The sequence below is a fragment of the Pleurodeles waltl genome, chromosome 7 (assembly GCF_031143425.1).
Source record: "Pleurodeles waltl isolate 20211129_DDA chromosome 7, aPleWal1.hap1.20221129, whole genome shotgun sequence".
NCBI classification, from domain to species: Eukaryota; Metazoa; Chordata; class Amphibia; order Caudata; family Salamandridae; genus Pleurodeles; species Pleurodeles waltl.
Window position 1 is genome coordinate 984,406,647 of NC_090446.1, and position 24,902 is coordinate 984,431,548.

The 24,902-nt window shown below is 45.2% G+C and overlaps 1 protein-coding gene across 1 annotated transcript in view; it reads right to left on the reverse strand.

Moving 5' to 3' along the window:
* The window catches only part of TTYH2 (tweety family member 2), a 274,070-nt gene that overhangs the window by 84,667 nt on the left and 164,501 nt on the right, over positions 1–24,902 (reverse strand). Inside the window, exon 5 of the mRNA XM_069199802.1 lies at positions 20,260–20,355. Within this exon, the coding sequence (XP_069055903.1) occupies positions 20,260–20,355 (96 nt within the window). The remainder of the gene's footprint in view (positions 1–20,259; positions 20,356–24,902) is intronic.

Below are 24,902 nucleotides of genomic sequence, written 5' to 3' on the forward strand. Positions count from 1 at the left end.
TGTATTGGAGTGCCTTACATGAGCACCAGCTATGGTACACAAGAGCACATTATTATGGGCAAGCGCAAAGCGCCCCGTCCCATTCTCTAATCTCTCTCTGGGCTTCCATCCACACCCATGTCACGTTAGTCACTTACATGGGTTTGTGGGCTTGCTTTTTAAAATCCGCTTGCTTTCTTATGTGAAAGGCAGGCGGTAAACTAGTAAAAAGATACAAGGCTCGATGTTTTTAGCATGGTGTCCGGACTACTTTATCTGTTTATTTTCCACACACCGTGATCGCGCTGCATTTTACATAGTGCGATCGCGCTGCGCTTTTTTTTTTCTTTACAACGCTAATAAGTAACTCGTGCAAATGCGAGACGCGTTGCATTGAGAATGCTTGTTTTTTTTCTTCTTTTAGGCATGGAGAGACTGGTTCCACAGGACCCCTGCTCTATGCACTCTGCCGAGTGGTCAAGAATTAAATGACCATGGATTCTGATCCTTTTTTGATATAATGACAGTCACTGAGAGAAACTCACACTGCCTACAACCTCAACTCCAGATCTCATTTGTGACTGTTATAAAAACCTTGAGTCCACTAAATTTTAAGTATGTACAATACAAGAGTAATATGCAACACAAAAATAAAAAATAAATGAACACAACATCCGGGAAACTTAGTCAATAAAAACTTAAGTAAAAACTGTGAAATATTAAATGGAATTAAATCGCAGACGTGGATTACCTTAACGTTTTTAACATTCATTGTTCAAAAACTGATCAGTGTTTTTGACATTGAAATTTAGGATGTCAAATTAGGGACCCGTTTCTGAGACCCCGTTAGACCCAACCCACTTAAAGGCCAGGTCATCACTGTGCTCCGTTGCTTGAAGGGTTAAATACAAGCAGTGCTTCAGTTAAGCGTTAGCCGTTAAAAGCAAGAAAGTTAAAAGAGCCCGCCGAGATAGGCGTCAGAGAGTCGGAATCTCTCTTTCGCCTCAAGAGCGTCAGCATTATTCATAAAATGTGGTGGATACAATGCCCCCCCCCCCCCCCCCCTTCCCCGCACTTCACGCGCCCTGACTGATGTGTTTAAAGATCTGAGAGGCTGCTCTGCAGTCTGGTTTGGCCTCACACTTGAAAGATGAAAGGCAGATAGATTCAGTTTGGGCCCTTGCCTAATTATAGACTCCTTTGTTTTTTTTTGTCACACAAGTAATACTTCTCCCAGCATTTATGCAAATAAGTCTTGATTTCATTAAAATTGAAGGTCTTCCACTTATTAAGGCATTACGTGTTATTATGAAGTCCCAAAAGGTTTACATAAGTGCTGAATACAAGCAAAACATTATCATTTCTACATAGCACATGCCGTGAGCAAAATCGCTTCCATGCCATTTGACTTTAATTTCGTGCATTTATTTATTTACGACATTCCTAAAGAGCATTGCCACCTAGCAGCCATCCTGGCACAAACAGACGTGTATAAAGACCAATGCATACTGTTTTTGTGTTGTATTGGGTTGGGGGGGCGAGGGGGAGACTGTTGACCTAGGGTTATACCTGGAAGAACAAAGTTTTCAGGCCCTTCCTAAATTGAAGTAACTCTGTAGAGGCTCTTAAACTGGCCGGAAGCTTGTTCCAGAGTTGAGCTGCTCTGATCAAAAATGCGCTGCTCTGATCGTAAATGCTCGGCAATCCTGTCTTTTCCTGCAGAATTTTGAAAAAAAGAAATTACATTTGCTGTTGCCGCCCAGAGACATCTTCCTGAGACATATCTCTTAAGTATTTTTTGTAAGGGTAATGGACCTTTACCCTGGAGTTTTTTAAAAACTATGTACAGGGATTTGAAGACTATCCTCTGCCTAATTGGAAGCCAGTGCAGTTCTCTCAAGGCACTGGAAGCAGATGATATTCTTGGCCAATTCAAAGCCAATTTTGCTGCTGAAACCTGAATTAGCTGCAGCCTTTTTAGTAGAATTGCTGGTGCACTGAATAGCAGTGCATTGCAGTAGTCAAGCCTCGTAAGAATCACACTTCTCACAATCAGTCCCTTTGTGTGCGGTGGTAGCAGCAGTGGGACTTTTCTTAATCCATGGAGCAAGCCAAAACCGGTGCCTGGCACTTACTTGATAGAGTCCTAGGGAAAACTTATTGTCAAAAATGACTCCTAAATTGTGGACCATCTCTGGTTGTTTGACTTCGACTTCCTTGGCCAGAAATTCAATGGGAGTTTCATGGGGATTTTTGTGGCTGAGCAACATAGAAATTCCATTTTATCCCCATTAAATTATAAAGAGTTACTGTCCAGCCATCTTGCGATATCGCTAATGCAGTTGTGAAAGGCATTCAGAACATCAGGTTTGTTACTTTCGATGGACAGGATCAATTGGATATTGTCTGTGTAATTGACCAGCCTGATGTTGTGTGACTAGAGTGTTACCGAGGGTCTCATTTAGATGTTAAAGAGAACTGGACTAAGAGCCAATCCTTGTGGAACTCCATGCTTGATGGTTTTAAAGACAGAGCAGGAGGGAGACTTTGGGACCGCTTGGGCAGGGTCTAACAAATAAGAACTCAACCAGTCAAGTACTTTCCCACTGACCCACTTCTTGGCCAGTCTTGCCAGTAGAATCTTATGATTCACAGTATCAAAATCAGCTTAGTCAAGTTTATCAGCACCACTGACTGGCCACTGTCCACCCTCATATGGAGCTCGTCCAAAGCCAAGAGCAAAGCCAATTCCGTACCATGATCTGGTCGGAACCCAAACCCATAACTGCTCCTCCTCCAAAAGATTCTGTTCTTCCAGCTGGCAAGAAAGTTTCTTGCTCACAAAACATTCCAGGATTTTTATTGGAAAAGGCAGCAGTGACATAGGCCTATAATCACTAAGGACAGAGGGTCTACTGAGGATTTTTTCAGCAGAGGGGTCACAATAGTCTTTTTCCATGCACAAGGAACCAGGCCAGATTCCAGAGATTGATTGCAAACTTTCAATAGAGGAGGAAAGAGTTCCTATGCCATATTCTTCCAAATTCTGCAGAGTAACAGGTCTAAGGGAAACCCAGACGTAGTAAACTCTGAGGCTCTGAATTTTTCATTTCTCAATGGCTCAAAAGATTCCAGCTCACTAACGAGGCTGGCAAGGGTCTTAGCAGGCTCATGGCTTGATAGTATAGGGATAGTCCCTATATTATAAATGACATTTTTAATCCTGCTGTCAAAAACCTCTACAAGACTATCACATAAGGCCTGCATGGGTTCATCAACTTGCTTTGTGCCTTCTGGATTAGTCAAGTCATGCATGATCTGAAAGACCTTTCTGGCACTGTTAGGGGCGTCAAGAATTACATCTGCATAGTAACTGGCCTTTGCCAAACCAAACTTCTTCTCATAGTTGTTGGTGGCAATTTTAAAGAACATTTTATTCTCTTCTAGGTAGGCCATTGTCTTTCTAACTTCTTACAATTTTGCTTAAAAGTTTTTAGTGTGTTATTATACCATGGGGCTGAGGGTCTCTGCCATGTTTTCAGATTTGTCAGGGGGATTTCTCTATATAGCGTCTTTCTGATGTTGTCCATCTCGGCTGCATTGTTATTTTCATCTGTTTTCTTGTGATCAAATGTAGTCTCTAAATCAAATATTTTTCCTGTCATAGGTCCAGTTAATTTATGCCAAACTCTTTCCAGTCTCACTTTAATTGGTTTCATACTTTGTGCATTTATCTTTGTAATATTAATGTGGAAGACCACTACTGCGTGGTCAGTCCAGTACATAGGTACGATGTTGTCCTGCAGGTCTCTGAAAGGGAGTGATAAATCACCCTCTACCCACAAGTTAAAATCACCCAGTATGAAAACGTTGGCAAATGTTAGTGCTAAATTAAAGATGAATTTGATGAGTGCCTGTAAGTAAGCGGTTATTGGGCCTGGTGGCCAGTAACAGAATTCCTGAAAGGATTTAGCCTTTCCTGGATTTCAACATGAATCCCAATAGTTTAGGGCTGAATAACTTGTTCAAGGCCAGAGTAGTGAAATTGCAATTTTCATAAAAAAATTATACCCACTCCTCCCGCTTTCCTATTGCTTTGCGGTCTGTGCAGGATTTTATATCTTGGCAGATGAACCTATCATTTACACAATTATACAGCTGAGTGAATAAATGATGCATGTCGATAGCATGGATGACGACATTAACCACAATCAAAGAGGGCCAATTATTTTAGGCCGAAATATTGTGACATATTTAAGCACTTAAAGGTGCAAGCAACTGCAGCACTTAGAGCTAAGCGATAAATCATACCATGGGAGACAAAAATATATATTTTACCACCAATCCATTTAACTGCTGGGAACAAGCTAAGTGTTTTCTTCAAGACAGCCTGCAAGGATAAGATTCCTTAAGTGTAGCTTGAATCTTCCTTTCAGGTCATTGAATCTCACTGTGTCTTTTGAATTGTGGTCTTGTGCACTGGTTCTTAACCTTTTGACTTCTGTGAACCCCCACTTAATCATTAATGGAACCCAGAGACCCCCACTGAATCATTACTGGAATCCAGGGACCCCCACTGAGTCATTACTGGAAGCCAGGGACCCATCCTAAGCATTTTAGATCATCTGAACCACAAAACAAAGTACAAAAATACAGAATCAAGCATTCATCAAACAAGTATACACATTCTGAAATATTTTATTTCAAAGCGTACCCACTGACGTTTAGAGAAAAAAATGAAGGAACAGCCAAACCAGCGAAGACCTCGTCTCCTTTAGAGCCGCAACCGCAGTCGAAACATCAAGAACGCAAGGAAGGGTGCAGTCCGGGATCGCAACGACTCCTCCACACACAACTCTAAGAAACTCTTCTCAGTCATCAACGAGTTCAGAAATTCCCCCCTCTGAAGCCACCAGCCTCCCCCTGTCACAGGACCTCTGCGACAAACACCACCTTTTTCCACTGCAAGATCCAGGACATCTAAAACAGCGTCCTCCCAGAAAATCCTGGCACCGGAAGCTGCGACTGATCCCCCCCGCCCCCCAGACCATCCACAGCTGGTCCACGCTCACCATGGAGGAAACAACCAGCATCATGAACAGCACCCACTCCGGAGCCCCCACGGACCCCTGCCCACACCACATATACATCAGAGCCAGCATGTTCATTGCCCAGAGGTCCAAAACACAATTAACTGCTCCATCAACACTGGCACCTTCCCCAAAGACTGGAAACACGCCTTTTCCGGAAGAAACCTTTGGCCGACCCATCAGAACTAAAGAATTTCCAGCCCAACCCTACCCTGCCGAAGTACTGGACAGAGCAATCAACGTACAACTATGGAATTTCATTGAGGCCAACAACTCCCTGGACAGCTCCCATTCCAGTTTCCACAGCAAGGAGACAGCTCTCCTGAAAGCCACCGATGACATTCAATTACTCCTAGACTGCAAGCCGCAATGCAGCACTCATATTCCTCGACCTCTCAGCAGCCAACGACACGGTCTCCCACAGCACTCTATGCACCAGACCCCACGACATAGGAATCCGCAGAAGAGCCCTGGAATGGATCCACTTCTTCCTCTCCGGGAGGACTCCGAGGGTCAGACTCCCACCCGACACACCCGGGACCCACAGGAGTCAACATCGGAGTCCCCCAAGGATCCTCACAGAGTCCCACACTGTTCAACGTATACATGGCCCCTCTTTCAGCCATTGTCAGAAGCCACAGTATGAACATTGTGTCATATGCTGATGACACACAATTCATAATTTCTACACCGAAGACCCGGACATGTCCAAAAGGAACTTCCACTCCGGAATGGAAGCCCTTGCCACGTGGATGAGAGAAAGCTGCCTCAAGCTCAACTCCGTGAAGACTGAGCTCATCATCTTCGGAAACACCACCTCAGCTTCGGATGACTCTTGGTGGCCCACATCCCTCAGCACCCCCCGCACCGAAAGAGCACGCCCCCAACCTAGGCATCATTCTCAACTCCTCCGTTTCCAAGACCCGCCAGGTAAACTCACTCGCCTCCTCCTGCTGGCACACACTCTGCAAACTTTGGAAGATTTTCAGATGAATCCCAGCACACTACTGCAGGACAGTTACCCACGCCTTAGTCACAAGTAAACTCAACTACGGCAAAGCCCTCTATGCCAGCACCTTGACTAGAAACATCAAAAAACTACAACTCATCCAGAACGCCGTGCCAAACTCATCCTGGACCTCCCATGCCAAGAACATATCTCCCAACACCTGAGGACCATCCACTGGCTCCCAGTCGAGAAACAAACCACCTTTAAGCTACTCACCCTGACGTACAAGGCCATATACAACGCAGGACCAGCCTACCTGAATCACTGTGTCTCCTTTCACACCCCCGCCAGATCCCTACACTGCGCCCAGCTGGCCCTAGCCACCATCCTTCGCATTCATGAAACCACACCTGGAGGACGATCCTTCACCTACACCACAGCAAAGAGCCGGAACAACCTCCCCCTGCACCTCAGTCAAAGGCTGTCACTCAACATCTTCAGAAAGAACATCAAGACGTGACTCTTTGGATAAGGCTCATCCTCTCCCCCCTCAGCGCCTTCAGAATCTAAAGGGTGAGTAGCCATGCTTTACAAAAACTGATTGATTGATTCCAATGTTGAAGATGTGGTGGGGACATGGGTGCTCCAGAGTATACAAAGTTCATGATGGAGATTGTGGCTTGAGTTGTGAGAGAGTTCCAATGGGTGAGCAGGTGTTCGTGGTTTGTGTTTGTGGGTGTGTGTAGGCTAATGGTGTAAGCAGCAGGGGTTGAGGTTTGAAGATCTTGTAAATGGCTAAGATCTTATCATGGAGAAAGTAAGCCAGGGTGTCACACAGTTCTTCGAAGGGATGATGTTGCTCCTTGCTGTGGGGTTCGCTGGCTTCTATGCGGTCTGCTAGAGATTTCTTCTTTATTTCTCTCAGGAGGCAGTGGTACTGATTGAGTGCTATTTTGAAGGTTGTATGGTCTTCTGCCTTTTCGCCAGTATGCTACTTCCTTTCTAGTTGCCGGCAGTTGCCTTTAGGGGTTTTCAGCTCCACGGTGAAACATCTAGCTCTTCTGGCTGGTACTTTGGGTTAGGCTGGCGTGGCAGGGGCGATGGTGTCAGTGCGTTCCGTGATCCACTGGGAGAAGTTCTTCGCAGCCTGTTCTGGGTCAGGTAATGTGTCTGGGAGGTGGGAGTTGATAGCCTTGTCTCACTGGTCTTCTGAAACCTTTTCCAGTTTCTGTGCGTGGAGCTGGGTGGCGTGGTACTAGTGTTGTTAGATCCTGAGATAGTGAAGTGGATGCTGTAGTGGTCAGGCCAGGTGAGCAGTGAGGCATAATTGTACCAGACCCTGTTGCTGAACGTAAAAATTGAGTCAAGCATGTGTCATGTGGTGTCTGTGACAAGTTGCTGGAGGTCAATGTTGCTCATGCCTTCCAGAAGGTCAGTTGTTTTGGTGGTGTTGGGGTCATTGAGGTGGAAGTTAAGTTCTCCAAGGAAGATGTAGAGTGCTCGGAGTCAATGGCAAGCGGGCGATGAGGTCATGGATGGTGCTGCATAACCTAGGGCGTGGTGATCTGTATTTGATGGTGCCTTTTCCATCTCTGTGAAGTTGGAAATTGAGATGCGCGGTTATCGGCCTTAGGAGGTTGTGCAGTGGGTGTTGTCCTTGATGATTATGTCAATTCCAACTAGGAGTTTGTTGATTTGGTACCAGTGTGTTTTCTTGTAGCCTTTGGGGGTGGTGATGACAATATCTAGTACAGAGGTGGGGTCAACTAGGTCTCTGTGAAGAAGATGAAGTCAGAGTAAGGGATAAGATTGTGTCCCAGATATCTGTGGTGTGTTTGCCGAGCGATCATGTGTTGCGTAGAATGCACTGGAGTTGTGCCATGGTGGTCTCATTCAGCATGGTGGGCGCCGTCATGTTTGCAGTGTCTCTGGCATTGTTGGTTTCTTCAGTGTTGCAGGTGGAGTGGCAGTGCTGGCATGTCCTCTGGTGGTGCGTTAAGATATGTGGCAGCAGTTGTTGTCAATGTGCCCGGGGTCCAGGGCTCAGAGGTCTGCGGGGGGTGTAGCGGGGTGGAAGAATCCGGGTTCACGGCACTGGGTGTGGTCTAGGCACAGATGGCCTTGCCTTTGGTGTGTTTGCTGCGCGCCCGTGCTGTAGGTCCTGGGAGGAGGGAGTGGCACTAGGAGGCGGTGGGGGTGGCTAGGCAGGAAAATGGGTGGCAGGTGGGTGCAGCAAATGAGGAAAGAACAAGGAGAAGCAGAGAAAAATGAGGGAAAAGCAGGAGAGTGCACTCAGAAAATGGGGGAAAGGAAGGAGAAAAGTAAAAAAAGGAGAAAGCACTCAGAAAATAGGGGGATAAGAAGGAGAAAGAAGTGAAAAAAAAAGGAAAAAGCAGGAGAAAGCACTCAGAAAACCATGGAGGAAGCAGAGGGGTGCAGCAGCATGGGAGAATTGGGCCTGCAACCTGTGAATTTTTTTTTATCATATCTAAGTTGACAGTCTTTGAAAACTTGACAATGCTCCTTCCTGAATGGGGCAGTATCTGGCCACAGCACCTCAATATGTTTAAGCAAAAAGACTTCTAGCAAGTAATTTCTGATTTTTTTGACAACACAAGAGGACCTGGTGAGATCAGTATGGAACAGTATGGTGCCTATGTCTACTACCTTTTGCATTTTGAGTCAAGTTCATTTAATCGACACCCAAGAACCCTGATCTGATTCAATTGGTTCTCTGATCTACGAGGATCTCTGAAATGGCAACTGGGGCTGGTGAAAAAGCCACGGGAAAGCACAACCATGGGGAACCTGAGAGAGTCTGAAGCATTTTTTAAGCAGGTAAATTCAGACCACAATGGGACATTTGCACAGGCTGCACAGATGTCAAGTAGGCACCACGCTACTTTGTAAGGCCGGTCCGTGCTGCATTGAACTGTATTTGTAGAATGGGGTTTGGCCCGTGTGAAGCAGAAAGAGGCTGGGCCAAAGTATACAAAGTAAGAGGAAAAAAAAGTCTCATATGCTTATAAGTGGCAGGATTTTGTGCACACATTAGTTTACGTCTGTTGGTGCATTAACGTGGGAATACGCAAACATTTTTATTAAAAGAAAGGTAAGGCTTCACGTGATAGGCAACAGATTTGAGACAAGCAATGATAGTTGTGTATTCATATATAATGGCATTATAAGCAATACTTAATGTTAGGGCAATGTAGATTTTTCAACATAAATGCTGCACTATATCATAAGACCACTCATCACCAGTGTGAAACATGTAGTGCTCGATCCGTGAAGTATTATGCAAACCTAACCATCATACATCATGTGCATTATTCATTGATAACAATGATTGATATAAAAATCCAGAGAAATTGAAGACACAAATATATAGATGAACAGCAGTCCTATATTTTCCTACTAGGACGGGTTGTGTTTAATGTTGTACACCTACGTATAGAGTCCTGCTCCTTACACAGTACCAAGGTAGAAGGAAAAAGTAGTTTACATATGCCTTGTACAATTTACTTGCCTTTGGTAATGCGCTTTCTGGTAGAGACTATCACGTCAAAGATTTCTCACCAGGGGTCAGACTATACCTGGAAACTTTAACAGTACCTCTGTGTATTGTAAGGTGGCGCCCTGAGGCTCCGCACTGTCACCGTTCAACTCTTCCAGAAATGACATGTTGGGCCTATATGATGTCATTTGCTTTCTAGACTGTCTGCACTCCCAGATGCAGAGCCACAGAGCAAATTGGTAGACAGTGCACAGATTTCTAGACTTGAGATCATATTGATGGATAGGGATCAACCACAGCACATGGAGGATCGGTAACAATTTGTCGGTAGTTAGAGCCTTTACCAAAAACAGCATTACAGAAGGTAACATGCTCTTCTGATTCAGACTTCTAGCTGCAGACTCCCCACCTTCTGAATAGGTACTAAAGCAATGCCTATTTGGAGGTGGGTCTGTGGATTGACTCAAACCAAAACGTCCTGCATTACTGAGCAGGCAAAATGCCCTTCTGGATGAAATGGACTGTCCAGGCGATAATGCTTTGTGAATGGATGGATGGATGTCCACATAGCCACCTAACAAATATCTAGTAGGAGGACTCAACGCAGTGGCAGCGGTAGAATGAGCATGCAGCAGTCCTTCCGAAGCATATATCAAAGCACAGCATGAGCCACAGGAGAAGGTTCTCTTCTTTACTGTCATGCCTTTTTTCACTCCAGTGAACTCCACAAAGAGCTGATCGGCCTTTGGTATGGAATATGTAGAAACTCAGCGCTCTCTTGGGGCTCAATCAATGAAATCTCTCCTCCTCAGAGGAGGAATGAAGAGGAGCATAGAAAGCCAGCAGGGTGATGGTGTGACAGACGTGAAACAGCATGACAACTTTGAACAGGAAGGATGCCCATGTCCGCAGAACCAGTTTGTTTGGTGTTGTAGAGAAACTGAAATAAATAAAAATGGGACTCCTATTGGCCAGGCAAAAGCAGGTTTACTGTTGCTGCAGGGATAGCAACAATCTCCACACAGGTAAACATCTGGCTGGTTCAAATGGCTGTTCACAAACTGCCCCTTATATTGTTCACAGACAGCCTCTTATATTGTTACATGAACAATGTTTTTTTTATAAAAGGTCACATAATAGGTTATTCTACAAGTACATATTTGTTACAAAAAGATCACATCATGTGTGTCCTCAAACTCCTAACCTTTACCCTTCACATTCTTCGTTATATTTCTAACAATGCTTAACAAACCATGTATTTGGTTCTTTCATATACATATGTTTGCGTGTGTTTTATTGCTATGTTCCCAACACTTATCAGATTCTGTGTGTACTTAGCTAACCCTACCTCTTGCTCACATTCTTTCAGTCATGTTTTCAATTTACCAAGAACAAAGAACATGTGCTTGTGTGCTGTGACCACAAATACCTCCAAGCTTGCAAACACAGGTTTTGCTTTAACACCTTCCTGATCATGCACTCTGCTTTCCAGTGAACTCTTCACCTGTCTTGCATCATTTCAGAAATTAGCCCTACACTGTTCTTCCACCACATTTAACTCTGTAACACTCCCTGTTAATTTCTGTGATGCAACTTCTTCACATTTCATTTCCTCTCTAAGATTGGGAAGAAGAAAGTGTATGGCAGATTGACACAAAGAGCTTGAAGTTCACTCACACAACATGCTGCGGTGATGGCAATGAGGAACACAGCCTTGACAGTAAGGAGCTGTAAACCACAGCTTTGAAGTAACATCACATGGAGTGTACATCAGATAGGTCAGGACCGGATTAAGGTCCAAAAGGGGCTTGACAAAATGCGAAAGGTGAAACGTGTTGCAGCCCCTTCAAAAATCGCATCACTAGCGATGACAAACATTACCGGCTAATCTGGCAACAGTAGGAAGGTCAAAAGGACCGAAAGACAACCCTTATCTCTGTTCAAAGCAAAGCCTTGCTGGGCAAGAAACAGAACAAATAACAGAATGTCAGATAACTTGGCCTGGAAGAGGGCCAATCAGGCATGTGCCTCAAGAAGCGAGTATTTTTCCCCTATGATAGACATCTACAGTTTTTGTGGAGGAATGTCTTGCTGCACAGATGACATCAACTACCTCCGGAGGAAGGTCAGAGGTGGCCAGGAGTTGCAGCTCAATCTCCAGGCATGAAGGAGGAGACTGCAAAGGCCCGGGTGCAGAACCCAGCCCTGCCGCAAATGCGGGTCCTCTGCGAGCGGCAGTCTGATCAGAGGACACATGCTCAAGCTAAGGACTTCTGGTTACCATACTCTCTGTGCCAAATTCTATGCCACTATAATGGCTTGGACTGGTTTGTCCTGATTTACTTGAGAAGTTGTTGCAAGAGTGCTATTGGCAGAAAGGCTGACAAAAGCCCAAAATTCCACATGAGGTGAAATGAGTCTCTGAGTGAGAGCCTTGGAAAGTCCAATATAGAACTGCTCACACTGCTTGTTCACATCAGTGGTGAACACACTGAGCCAAGGTTCTGCCCATTTGCAGAAGATACGTTGAGCCACCTCTGGGTGTATCTGCCATTCAAAATCAGCTATGCATCAATGGCTGAGCTAGTCGCCCTGACAATGATCCCATCAGATGGTTCACCACCAAGACAATTCCTTGATGTTCCAGCATTTCCTGAGGTGCACAGTCTCCTGGCACAGGGTCTGTGACCCCAAACCACCTTGTTTCTTGCTTTGCCATTACAGTGATGGTCAGTGAGCACCTGTCCCAGTCTTCCCTTGATTGATGGCTAGAAGACTTTCAACACCAAGTGGTTGGCCCACAGCTCCAGAAGGCTGATGTGGAGCCAGGACTTTGCCAAAGAACAGACCCGACTTCACTGAAATCCAGGACTGAAGCTGGATGGGATTGAGGAGTCAGATGTGACTTCAGAACATTGATTGTTAGCCCCAAAGATAACAGGAGGTTCACTGTAGTCTTGGGTGGATGACGACTACCTGGGGTGTTCCTGTCTTCAAAAGCGAGTCATGGAGGTAGGGGGAAGACTGGCACTCCAGACCTCGGGAGGTATGCTAACTCCATCGCGATCGCTTTCATGAACACGAGAGGGGCACTGGTGAGAACAGAGGGGAGCACAGTGAACTGAAAATACTTCTTTCCCACCCCACAAACCGCAGGTAGCACCAATGAACTGTCAGGATGGGAATATGGAAATAGGTGTCCTAGAATCAGGGGCAGACAAGACCAGGGCTAGGGTGAGCACTTTGAACTTCTGGAGAAAGGCACTGAGATAGTGCAGATTTAGATTAGGCCAAAGACCCATGTTGTTCTTGGGCACCAGAAAGTAGTTGGAATTACAATAGCGTCCTACCTCTGGCACTGCTATCCTCTCAAAGCCCCTTTGGCCAAAAGGGCTTGCACTTCCTGATGGAAAATGGAGAGGCGGTACTCCGTCAGTTGCTGAGAGCACACTGGAAGGTACAGTGGAGAAGACAGAATGGGTCAGGCGTAACCCTTCCAAACACCCTTGCAAACAATCGGTAGGACCCACCTGCCCGATGCGATTGCTTGCTATCCCAGAAAGAATTGGTGGATTCTGCTTCCGATTGGGTGGCTGTATCCCTGTAATGGCACACTAAAGAGGTTTGGCAAGTAGGGCCATGGGGAGGCAGTAAGCTGGACGACGTGCTGACCTTGGCCACGGGGACAGTTGGCACCATGGCCTGCACTCCGTAACTGCTGAGTTCCTTGCGAAGGCTGGATCAGTTGGCAGTAAAGACGCCTCTGCCAAAGCTGGAAAAGGAACATTGGACTGTTGCAGTTGGTGAGACAGGACTGAAAGGCCGAGAGAGCGAGCAGTAGCCCTGCTCTCTTAAAAGTACTTGAAAGCGAAATCAGCTTTCTCCTTGAGCAGCCAAGTCTCTTTAAAGAGCATGTCTATCAAGGAGGACTGGGCGTTGCTTGAGAACCCAGTCAACTGGAGCCATGCATGGTGGCTAATGGCAAAACTGGTGCCTATGGCCCTCCCTTTGGAATCTGTGGTGCCCACGCTACAATGAATCATGAACCTCGCAGCATCACAACCATCTTGAATCCTGAGAGTGCCACAACAAAGGGCTTCGGGCACACCAAGGAGGACTTGCGCCACCAAATCTCAAAGTGGGTGTACACAGCATCTGAGCAAACAGCTGGCATTAACAGATCGGAAAAACAAGCTGGCAGAAGGCAAGATAGGTCTGCTGAATGTTTCCACTCACTTAGATTCCCTATCTGAGAGAGTGGAGGGAAATGTGTTGTGATTAGAGCAGCAGGTGGGAGCTTGCACCAGTAGGGCTTCTGGCAAGGAGTGCTGTGAAAGACATGCCAAAGCCAGGTCATCAGGAGCAGGACATTGGCATCTGGTAATTTGGCTATTAACTAGAAGGCCAGAATAATATTTGGCCCATGCATCCAATAATGTATCCATCAGTGCATTGTTAAACATAAGTAGAGGTTTGTAAGACATTTTCCCAAGTTTGAGGACTTCCATCAAGACATCATGGTGGGGAGATGGAGGTCTAGTACTTCGGCCACCCAATGCATTACCATGGCATAGGAGACCGATTCCTCTGTGGCTGGCCCATGGGGAGGGAAAAGACCTGTCTTCGGGGAAGTATTGAGGCCATTAGCCTCCTGTAAGTCCTCATACCAAAGGGAATCTTGGTAGGTCTGAGCGAACTCATGCCTCAATTCATAATCATTAAAGAGTAAGTCCCAGAGTAGGAATGGAGAGAATGATGTCTAGGGTGCTGAAAGCCAAGCAGGAAAGCAGCGCCTCAGGCAGATTCTGGAGCAACACTAGCTGATGTCTGATCGTCATTGAGCCTGTATTGGAAAGGCTAATCGGAACCAAATGTAAAGTTGGCTTCAGAGTCTGTGTCTGGGGCCAGCCTAGGTTGTAGTGCAAGAGGTTGTAGAAGTTGGAACAAGAGCCGGAGGAAAGTTAAGTGTACAGGATCCGTCTGGCGCTGAGTGCATACTCACTGGAGGTATCCAAAGAGGAAGGTTTCTTGGCTCTTTGGTGCTCGAAGGCACACCAGCAGGAGTCAAGGATCCAAAGAGTCGGAGCGTTGCTGTACAGAACTATTTGATGTGATGCAGCATGGCTGAAGGCCCCTCAAAAGTCAGGTTGTACCTGAACCAGATGTAGAATCGACTCCAGGAGCTAGATCAAGAAGTTTGGAGACGTCCCACGCCTGTTCAAGCAAATGAGTGCCACAAGGAAACAAAATCCCACTTCAACGACTTGTGATTTTTATGCTTACTTGAAGGCTTGGAGGTGACAAAGACTGACCTTTGGAGCGATTCTGATGATGCTGGGGTACAGTACTAAGACCGAAGTTTGGATGCAGAACAGGGCTTGGAATGACCCCTTCGTGGAGTCTTCTTGCACTTGATGAGTTTCGCCTCATGTTCCCTGATGGCATTTGAGTTCATTGATGCACAGTCTCCGCAGGATAGAAGTCGTAGCTCAACCATGGGCAAAGCAGGCACACCTAATGGGTATCTGTCACAGACATTTATTTGGGATAATACCTACAGGGCTTTAAAGTGGTAGTTTTAGGGTCGACTTAACAGTATGCTCCAGATCTGTCTCAGGGGGTGTGGAAAGAAAGGACTGATATCAACACATGGGAGTGGCAACAACTACGATGACGCACATCATTTTTGGAGCAGAATATCTTCAGTGCTGAGCCGTAAGGTGCCACCTTAGAGCGCGCAGTGGTACCGCTCTAATGTTACAGGTACAATTTGATGCCTGGGGAATATTCAAAAAGTGAGGAATGCACAGCTATCATTGCTGGTTTGGTATCTGTTGGCTCGCATGTGAACCATTACCTTCTTTTTTCACAAAATGTTTGTGTATTCTGTACAATAATTATATACTTAATTCTGTACTAACAGAAGCTACCTGGTGTGTGCACAAAATATTATTACTATTTATAAGTGGGTGCACTTTATTTTCCTTTTCCTCTGCAGTGGGCTGCAAGCATATTTTTGACAAGCGCCAGCAGCGTTGAGATTCATCGATTTAGCACCAGTGCCTTTAACCAGGCACCCCAGTTCACTGACAGAGTTGCACAATTACCAGCAACTAAAGTCCACTCGGGCCCCCAACTCATCCTATGAAACTGGAAAGGCTAGTGGGGCCATTTATAACAGAAAAAAACAAAATGTGTCCATAAAGGATAAAGCTACAGCCTAAGAAGTACCTGTAATACAAACCACAAGTGTGCTATGGAGGGGAATTGGCACTGTAGAAATTCTCATTACAACCATAAAAAAATTCAGTAAGATTACACATTTTCCTTTCGACAGTCACCTCACAAAAAAGCCAAATGTCTCGGAGTCATCAAATAAGGACCCTGCCATCAAGAACCAATGGGACGATTTTGCTCCTCAGATGTTCCTACCGTAACTGCGACCTTCCCAGGTCTCAGGGACCCATGGGACCAGAAAACCTAACAGCAGTGTGGACAAAGCAGAGTACTGCCATAAACAGCAGATATCAAAGGCTTGCCTTCTTTCACAAACCCCACGACTGAAGCAGCGGAAAAAAGAGAGCTATGTGCTTAGCTGAAGAGATCGTGAAGACTGTTGCAAATTAACATTATCCTGTTGGATAACCCAGGCCCTCACTTAAATTCAGGACCTCAGACTTCCACATAAAATGTGCCACAGACATGACTGGACCCATGCTCACTTGTTCACTGGCCTCATATCCTTAAATAAATGCCAGCTAATTCCCACATCACTGGCTTTATACACCGCAGAGAAAACTCACTCATTTCTCATCCAACTCTACATCCACTTCAAAAACATCTCTACAATAGACACTGTGTTGGCTTCTTGCACATCAAATAAGATTTCCCTTTAGCCTACTCATTAGTGATGAACGTTACAAGGGATTTCCGCTCACCTCCATCGCTGCTTCATACACTCCAACAGAGTTTAACTCATTCTACGTTGCCCCTCCTCTTCCGTCACTGTCCATCGCTGCCCCACTGGTATGGGGGTTCACTCATCCCTCATCGTCAGACTGACTCACTCATACACTTCAAAGGAGACTGACATACAAACATCAGTAACTACAGAGAACATTGTCACTACAGTGCTGGATTAAGGGCAGTGGCGCACAAAACAACCCGCTTGCAAGGGTTCAAGGCTGTACTATCATTGGTGCAGCAGGTGCAGTGGCACTGGGAGCCGGAAGCCTAAGAGGCCCACTGCATCCCAATTATGTATGTCTTTTACTACCCACGTAGTGGGTAAGGGAGCCACTGTCCATACCTACATTATCACCACAAATACCCTTGCCACTTACAGGGGCTCACTGAAGTCCGATCTGAAGAGCTTGGGGGCACTGTAAGAAGAAAACAAGAATCGGCCAATGATAGTTCCACCTCCCTCCACCTTCCTTCAGCCCTCTCTAGCTACAGTTAAAGAGAAAAACCTTAAAAAATCTGAACAGAAGAGACCTTTTCCGGTTGTTTTGATCTTTATCCTCAGCATCACAGAGCTGCGCTCAACCAGCAGCCCATCTGGACACTGGAGTTCACATGGGAACACGGCATGGGGGATGGGCGGGAGCCATTAACATAACTAGTGACAGCTCCACCCTACTCTTCTGGAGGGCCGCACTCCCCACCGCCGACGTGCTGCTGAAATATTTATCGATTTCACAACCATCCCATTCTCTTACTCGGCTTGGCAATTAGTCAGACTGCTTCCTCCCTGCCCTTCCACTGCCCCCTCCCCACTCGCGCCACTGCCTGACAGAAAATCCATGTCCACTAATGGGCGCGAGGCCGCGTAAATTATGAAATATATTTCCGGTGATTTGGAGGAGGGGGTGGGGGGGTTTCCATCTTCTAAATAGTTCTAATCTGAAGACACACAAGGCGAGTTCCTCCTCTCCCTGTGTGTTCTTATGTTCAGAGGCGGTGGCAGGTCTGACGTGTTTGCGGGTTCCACCGCTCGTGCATTTTTACAAACACCCAGGCTTTAACACCATGGCTGTCTAGACCTCTGACAAGGCTATGACGCGCTGGAATCTGCGCGGGGCTCCTGGGCACCCTTTTCCAAATGCTTGGTAGGACAGGGTGTTAGAGGCTGTATGACTTATATGGGAGGTATTGAATTACAGACATGGAGTTCCAAGGCGTGCTTCAAATGCGGGGTAACCTGCTGGGCACGGCAAAGTGTGAGAATAGACGCAGCCACTCTTATCTATTCTTTTGAGGGCATTAGATACTCTGGAAAGGTCTAGATGGGACATTATTAACCCGAGTCAGCTCGGTTAACTATCACCTACTTAACTTGGGTTACAACGGGGAACCGTACTACATGGTCCGGTGGGGTGTCTACCATTTTATACTAAGAACCTTCATAAAAACATAGCAAAGGTTCTCCAGTCGTGCTCCAATCACAATAAGGTGTACATCCAACTCAAGGATGTACCTACTCGGCACAACCAATGAAGCCTTATTTTGCTATTGAAACAGAAGAGGACAAGTGGAAGAGCGGTCTCCCTAAAAGTAGGAGTTTCGAATATTCAGTGCCAGACTGGATACAATTTCACCCAAGCACTCTGCTTCCATACTGGAAATAACCTGAGGAACCCGCAGCCGAAAGAAACAACACACAAGAGCGTTACATCACCCGTTCTGCGTTTACTGAAATGTGTTGAAAAGAAAGACAAATATAAATAGTTCCATTTTCGGATATTGTGCAAAACATCCCCTTAGGTCTCATAAGACCACATAGACAGTCTAATGCACCGTAACAGGCTATCATAGCATTGCCTACATTGGGGGGGGGGGGGGGGGATCTCATCTACAGGTCATAAAGCTTTCTGACTGGTAGTTGGAACATAAGAGAGTCGAGACCGAAGTCAAAGTTATTTTATAAAGTAATAGAACACTGAGGTCACTTGCACTATCTTTATATACGACAGGCAGTGTTTTAATAAGTTATTACAGTGGAGTGGCTGCATATGTCGCCTATTGTAAAGAAATTGGGTTTTTGATTTTAGACAGGGATTGCAGAATCCCATATATTATGTTGCATTACAGGACGCTCAACATGGTACTGGGGTTTCTTGATTCAGGTTGCTTGGTCTTCACAGCACCATTAATTGTTTCAAGTTAAAGTCCTCTATAGCAACATTTCTGAAGTTCTTGGAAGGGACAGCATATAATTCGGTTGATGGAGATAAAGGGCTATCCAACCAGATCTGTGTTTGATTTGCTAAGTCTGATGTTTCACGGTTATTTATGAACATAAGATGGTTGAGCGTGTGACTGGCCATATGTGCTGGATCACTCACCACCTGTAGGAAGCAAACAGCCGGCATATTCATGAATCGGTCTGACACAGATTTTGAGCCTGGCTAATTCACTCTTACGTTTGTTACACGAACTTGAAATTACTAGTTTGTTCTGTTGCTGGAATGCTAATTCAGAAATATCCTTGAGGAAACCGGGGTCGCAAGCAGAGTGGAGGGCATGTTAAACCACAGTTGCAATAAGAGCTGGTAGGGGTTACAGAGCAGTGGTAGGTTACACACTCGAATGATAAATAGGTTCTCTTGGGGTGCTGAAGTACTTCAGGTCACTGTGCTTTTATGACTCCGATGGCAAATGTTATCTAGAATGGCAATTAAGTGGTCTCCAAACCATGTCTGTTCGAACAACTATGTGGGGCCAACTAAGTGGTAGCTGTAGCCAGGAAAGAAGTCATGGGTGCACAGAAGGTGCTTCAAGCTAGGGCGATCTGGCAGGTTAAGGATGGTTGAAGTGCTGGAATGTGTCAAATGGTTCTCCTGAACAGTAAGTGCTTTGATCAGGATGACATGGTTGGGAGTGATGGCTTTAGGTGGGTGTTGGAAGGAGACCAGCCCTTGTCTAAGTATTGAGCTACATCTAGCTAAGGGTTGCAGTTTTGAGGGGACCGTGTTAACAGGGCTGCACAGGGAGATGAAGGGATGGTTGACAGGACCAGGGCAGCCACTGTGTAGGATATTTCCGGCTACGTCTGGCTTGGTTTTGTTTGAGGGCATTAAACAGGTCAGCTTCACTTGCCTTTTCCCCACAGTCACCAAGGCAGGCGAGGTGCAATCATACACCATACAGTAAGTGGCCAGTATCTTTAGAAAGCAAGACATCAAAAAAGGAAATTGTATATTCTAGAAAATCTATTTCAATAAATCAACATTTGCAAACAACGTTTTGTATATTCTAGAAAAGCTATTTCAATAAATCAACATCTAAAAACATCTAAAGTAACTGAGAAAAGGAAACTGTTCGATTTACCAAGTACTCTTCTCCATTATGTTCCCTCTTAGCCCTCTGATGCAGACTTTGGGTGTTGCAAGCGCTATACAAACTACAACAATAATAAAACCATGCTTCCCAATTCCTTCTCCTTTCAGTCCTCCTTCCTTCATTTTTGTTTCCTCCTACTGTATCTTGTCTGCATTCCCACTTTCTCTTCCCCATAGAGCTTTGAATCAGGCAAAAGACGGCCAAAGTAATATACAAGTATGGCATGCAACCAAAACGGACCTACTCTTTCAACACACACAAAACATTCGAGCATTCACGAAACCATGCACAAAACTAGAACCTTTATATGGAAGTGGACACTAGTGAAACATGTTGAACACAGGAGCGCAGACCTCCTATACTTGTACCTTGGAACTTACGTGATCAGGAGGCACCTTGAGCGCTTGCCCAATGCGAGACAGGCAATGAGGCAGATGAGGAGGTCCACAATAAAAAGGAGGAGGTACGCCAACCATCTGCATAGAGAAAAGTGGGGAGTTATAATAGTCAGCCCGCAGAACAGTCTTCCACTCTTCAAAACTCCATCTCATCCAGGTGGATTCCTGAAGATCCCTGCGGCAGGGACGTTTCCTGCTACTAAATAAACATGCACAATTATTTTTAACACCCACGGTTCCACACTCTGACAGGAACGTATCAAGGATACCCTGTCACTCAAATCCTTCAAAATGAGGGAAATAGGACGTTGGTAACAAGTGGCAAATGGTCTAGAGGGAAACCTAGAAATTTCACAGTTGCCAAATTGCTCTGAAAGGTGAACTCAGTCACTGGTCATGCTGCTTTGCTTTAGCCCTACACCCTTTCAGAGGGCCAAACCAAATGAAAAATATCCTCATGGGACAGGGTAGAGAATAAGAAAGAGGGGAGAGTGAGCTGCGGAAGGGATGTGATAGAAAGGAACAACACAGAGGTGTTAAGGACATTTTCAGTTTTTAGAGCATTAAGTATTGAGGTGACGAGGCCTCTAAAAACAAAGCAGTGGTAAGCCATTGCTAGTGACTATGTATATAATACATCACAACCTGACTGTTTCAAAGATGCTAATTTAATCAACCACCTAAGAATGAAATACTCAATTTACTCGCCTCAAATCAATACCTGTGACGTTCAAGTACACAGAGCTGCATGACAGGTACAAAACCAGATGAGTTTATTAATGAGCATATGGCCAGTGATAGAAGACAGCAGTAGTTTAACTGACTATGTCCTTCAACTGCACAGTGCGGTAGATCTATTTCTTATGCCATTGCTCCAAAAGAAAAAGTAAACAATCTGTGTAAACCCAGATCAGTGTGACCTAGGCATAGTTAAAAATAAAAAATAAAAAAAAAAGACATCCAAGGAGTTAAGACCCACAAGCGAAATCCCACAATGACACTATGAAAAAGGCAGAAAATGTGAGTACTTGAAGCACAGCTGGACAACCTCACTGAAGCGGTTAGGTATGTGCAAGTGCCTAAAACACATCCACCTCCTGCCTAATGTAAGACTGTGTACCATTCACCGCCTGTAGCTGGACATTAATACCAGGGCAGACAGTGTTAGAGGTGGGACCCAAAGAACTCCGGATAACCTTGTAGCCGAGGTAGAGGTGACACAAACCCCGGCTAGACACCACACCATGCGGTTCACCCTGAATATCGAACCCACAATGTAGGTGGGATAGAATATGGAGCACAAAATGTTGAAAAATTAAATACACAGACAGGGTGTAAGTCTAGATTTACTTATGTACACATATATATATATATATATATATATATATATATATATATATATGTGTGTGTACCTACGCAGCACATGTATCTTCATGGTACACAAGTGTGGAGTTAAGAAGACCAAACCTATGCTTCCCTATATGCACATACCTTTCAACATTTTGACCCTCAATATTCTGTTCTCAATATTCTTCTTATGTCGATATTCAGTAGAACAACCGCACCATGGCTGTCTTCTCACATCAAGAGCTTGATGTGACCATTTTACATTTTCATTGGCTAAAAGCAAAACTTATTTTTTGGCACACTTTGCCACTGTGGACTCAGATACTGCAGGGAACTACTTCGTGTGGATGTGATATTTGTGAAAGAGCACAATGGAGACACTCACAGTGAAGGTGACCAATGGTTGAAGTGGGCTTACCCACTGTGAAATGCTGTATGCTGTTGTGGGTGGAACAAAAATGTGAATGACAACACCAGACTAGTGGATATAGAAGGCTACCTGAAAGCCCATAAAAATTAGTATACTATACATATACTTTTAGAAGAATCAAAACGTCTTGACTAATGTTTGAGCTAAAAATGTACGTATGACATCTATTTGAGGGACACGTCTCCAATGCGCCTACTAAGTATTATGTTGAGCTGTGCTCCCTTGGTCCATGGCCTGAAACGTCACTCAGGGTCATGCTGAGGATGCAAGAAGCCTTAAAAGCCCTGCCAGGGAACGAGGCAGTGGAATGCAGAAGGCAGGGAAGACAAGTCCTTGACAGCACTGCCAAACATCGAGGCCATGAGATGCAGAGTGCTTCAATGTCATGTCGGTGATCGGGGACTGAAGATACAAAGGCCTTGTCTGACACCGAGCACGACGCCAGCCTAGCCTTCGGGAAAAATGAATGTGGTAGGTACGTTTTTTCCACTCTCGTATCCAGTTTCCCAAAGTTGATCGGTGGATTTCCTCCGAAATCCGGGCGTTGGAAAAAAGCTACAGTAATTGGCTCTCTTTTATCTTACTGTAGTTCTACGGTCGAGTTCATTATGCTAAGCAAACTCATTTCACCCATGGAAATCAGGGAAGACCAAACAGTCCACCTATGTCACACACGCCGTCCAACTTTACAATGAAATTCAGAGGGGATGTTTTATCGCCCCACTCACTCCATATCTTGGGGTACCTTAGAAAGCTGTTACACAATGGTTCGTAACATAACAGGCAAGGTAAAGGTTAACCACTCATCAGGCTGAACTGGCTCTCGAGAAATCCACATTCATTTGACCATTTGCCACCTGCTTCTCCCCTCCTTTGTAGAAATGTCCAGGAAGTTGTAACGAGTCCTTGTCGACAAGAGGTGTGAATTGTGATCATGTGAGCATCGCACTACCTTTGATGGGCCTTGGTTTCCTGCCTGTACCCCTAGGAAGTGCATAATAATCCACCTTCCACGACAGGAACTTTGCAATTGTCTCCACGTTTGGAAAAACCCAAGTCACCTAGATGGGTGAGAAGTCTGAGCAGTCACAGCACTTTGAACAATGCTCTTTCCCTGCCCACCAGCAAATTAAGACCAGGTCCAGGTGCTGATGAAAACTTGGTACTTTGTCTTTTTTGGAGTGGTGCTGCTAGAGAGAAGAGGAGGGATCTTCCGCTCTCCTAAGGGTAGATCAACAAACAGCTGTCGGATTCTGCCTAAACCCAAGCTCCTGGCTTCTAGTAAGGGCATCTAGGAGCCACAAGAGTCTACCACCACATGGCCGTGCTTAAACTGAGCTTCCAGCACCTCGAAAGGGAATGGGAAGTGCTGGAACCACTGAAGAACTGCACCTGATGGCGAGTCAGCTGGTTTCCTACGACTTCCCCTTAGCTTGTGGGAGTTTGAAAACCAATGTTCAGTCAAAGTGTCACAGGTATTTCTCTCTTTTAACCTATGCCCTGGAGTTGTACCCTGTTTGTACGTCTGGTAGTCCTAACTCATGAACTGTTTGAACCATTCATCCTTGACGTGCCTTTCCAAATGTATTGCAACCTCATGGTGCAGTAAGGACTAGTTGTAAAAATAAAACAAGCATTTGCAATGCAATGGGTCTCATGTTTGCTCGAGTTAGAACTATTAGCGATGTAAATTCCTAACTGGACTTTTCTTGCCACACAAACGGAAAATAAAAAGTAAAACAATTGACATAAGCGAGCCAATCTGAAGCGCAGCTGTGAGCCCGAAGGAGAGAGACAAAAGAAAAAATAAGTTCGCTCACAATCAAAGTCATCGGCAAAAGTGCAATTATCCATGTAACAGGGTGAATGGCTGAGGTTGTAACAAAACTGGCCTAAGGAGGGAAAAACGTAAAGCAGTTACTAACGAAAAGAAAGGATTTTTGAAAGGCAAGCCCAGGAGCAAGTGATAGTGATGGGCGTGTGGTGGGCTTAGTTAAAAGTCCAGGTACATACCAACACATCAGAAAACCAGCGCTTGGGTGCTGCTATGCTCGACCTAAAAATGAGATACCAGTTTCCAGTGGGAACCACCACAGGTGTGTGTACAGTGGGTGCTCCAGACCTCATGGATTCCCGACACTGGTGATCCATGCTATGGCCAGTTATTTATGAGGTACACTCCTTTCATACCTTCAATGGCTGACCTCAGCTGCCAAGGTTCTACCCACTTGTCCCAGATGCTAACTTGAGTCTGGAACCAGTTAGCATCGTAATTGATTTCTCTTGCACTATTTCCACGACCCCCAATTCTGATCCCTCTTAAACAATTTCAGTTACCTCTAATTCATCACAACTGTCCTTTTTAAATGGACACTGAAACTTTCACATGGGGTAAAGCATCTCCACCAACCAAAAATATTTGTTTGTGAGTGAAGATTTCAGTTCACTTTAATTGCATTATTTTAAAGCTTTTTCTCTCAACTTTTTGGCAGATTTTCAGCCACCTTAGCTTAAGCTTAGTGAGCTGCCTTCCCTTGCTTGCATGGTTGCTGAGAAAGAAGAGCAAATAACTGACATATTATTGATAACTTTGCATCATTCTGTCTACCTCTTGCCACTGAGAACCAATGCTATTCCAAACAGTAAAGACAAAACAGTGTTCAAAACTTGTGGAGGGCAGTCGATCTCAGCCCCACAAAATAAAACTGTTCCATAAAGTCCCATGACATTCTTATCATAGCACCTTACCATGATGGCACTATAAAAATCTAAGGATTTGCTCTGATCCAGAATGTGCTAGGACCTTCTGTTTTTCTGCTGTACATTACTTTAACTGTCCTGGTTGATC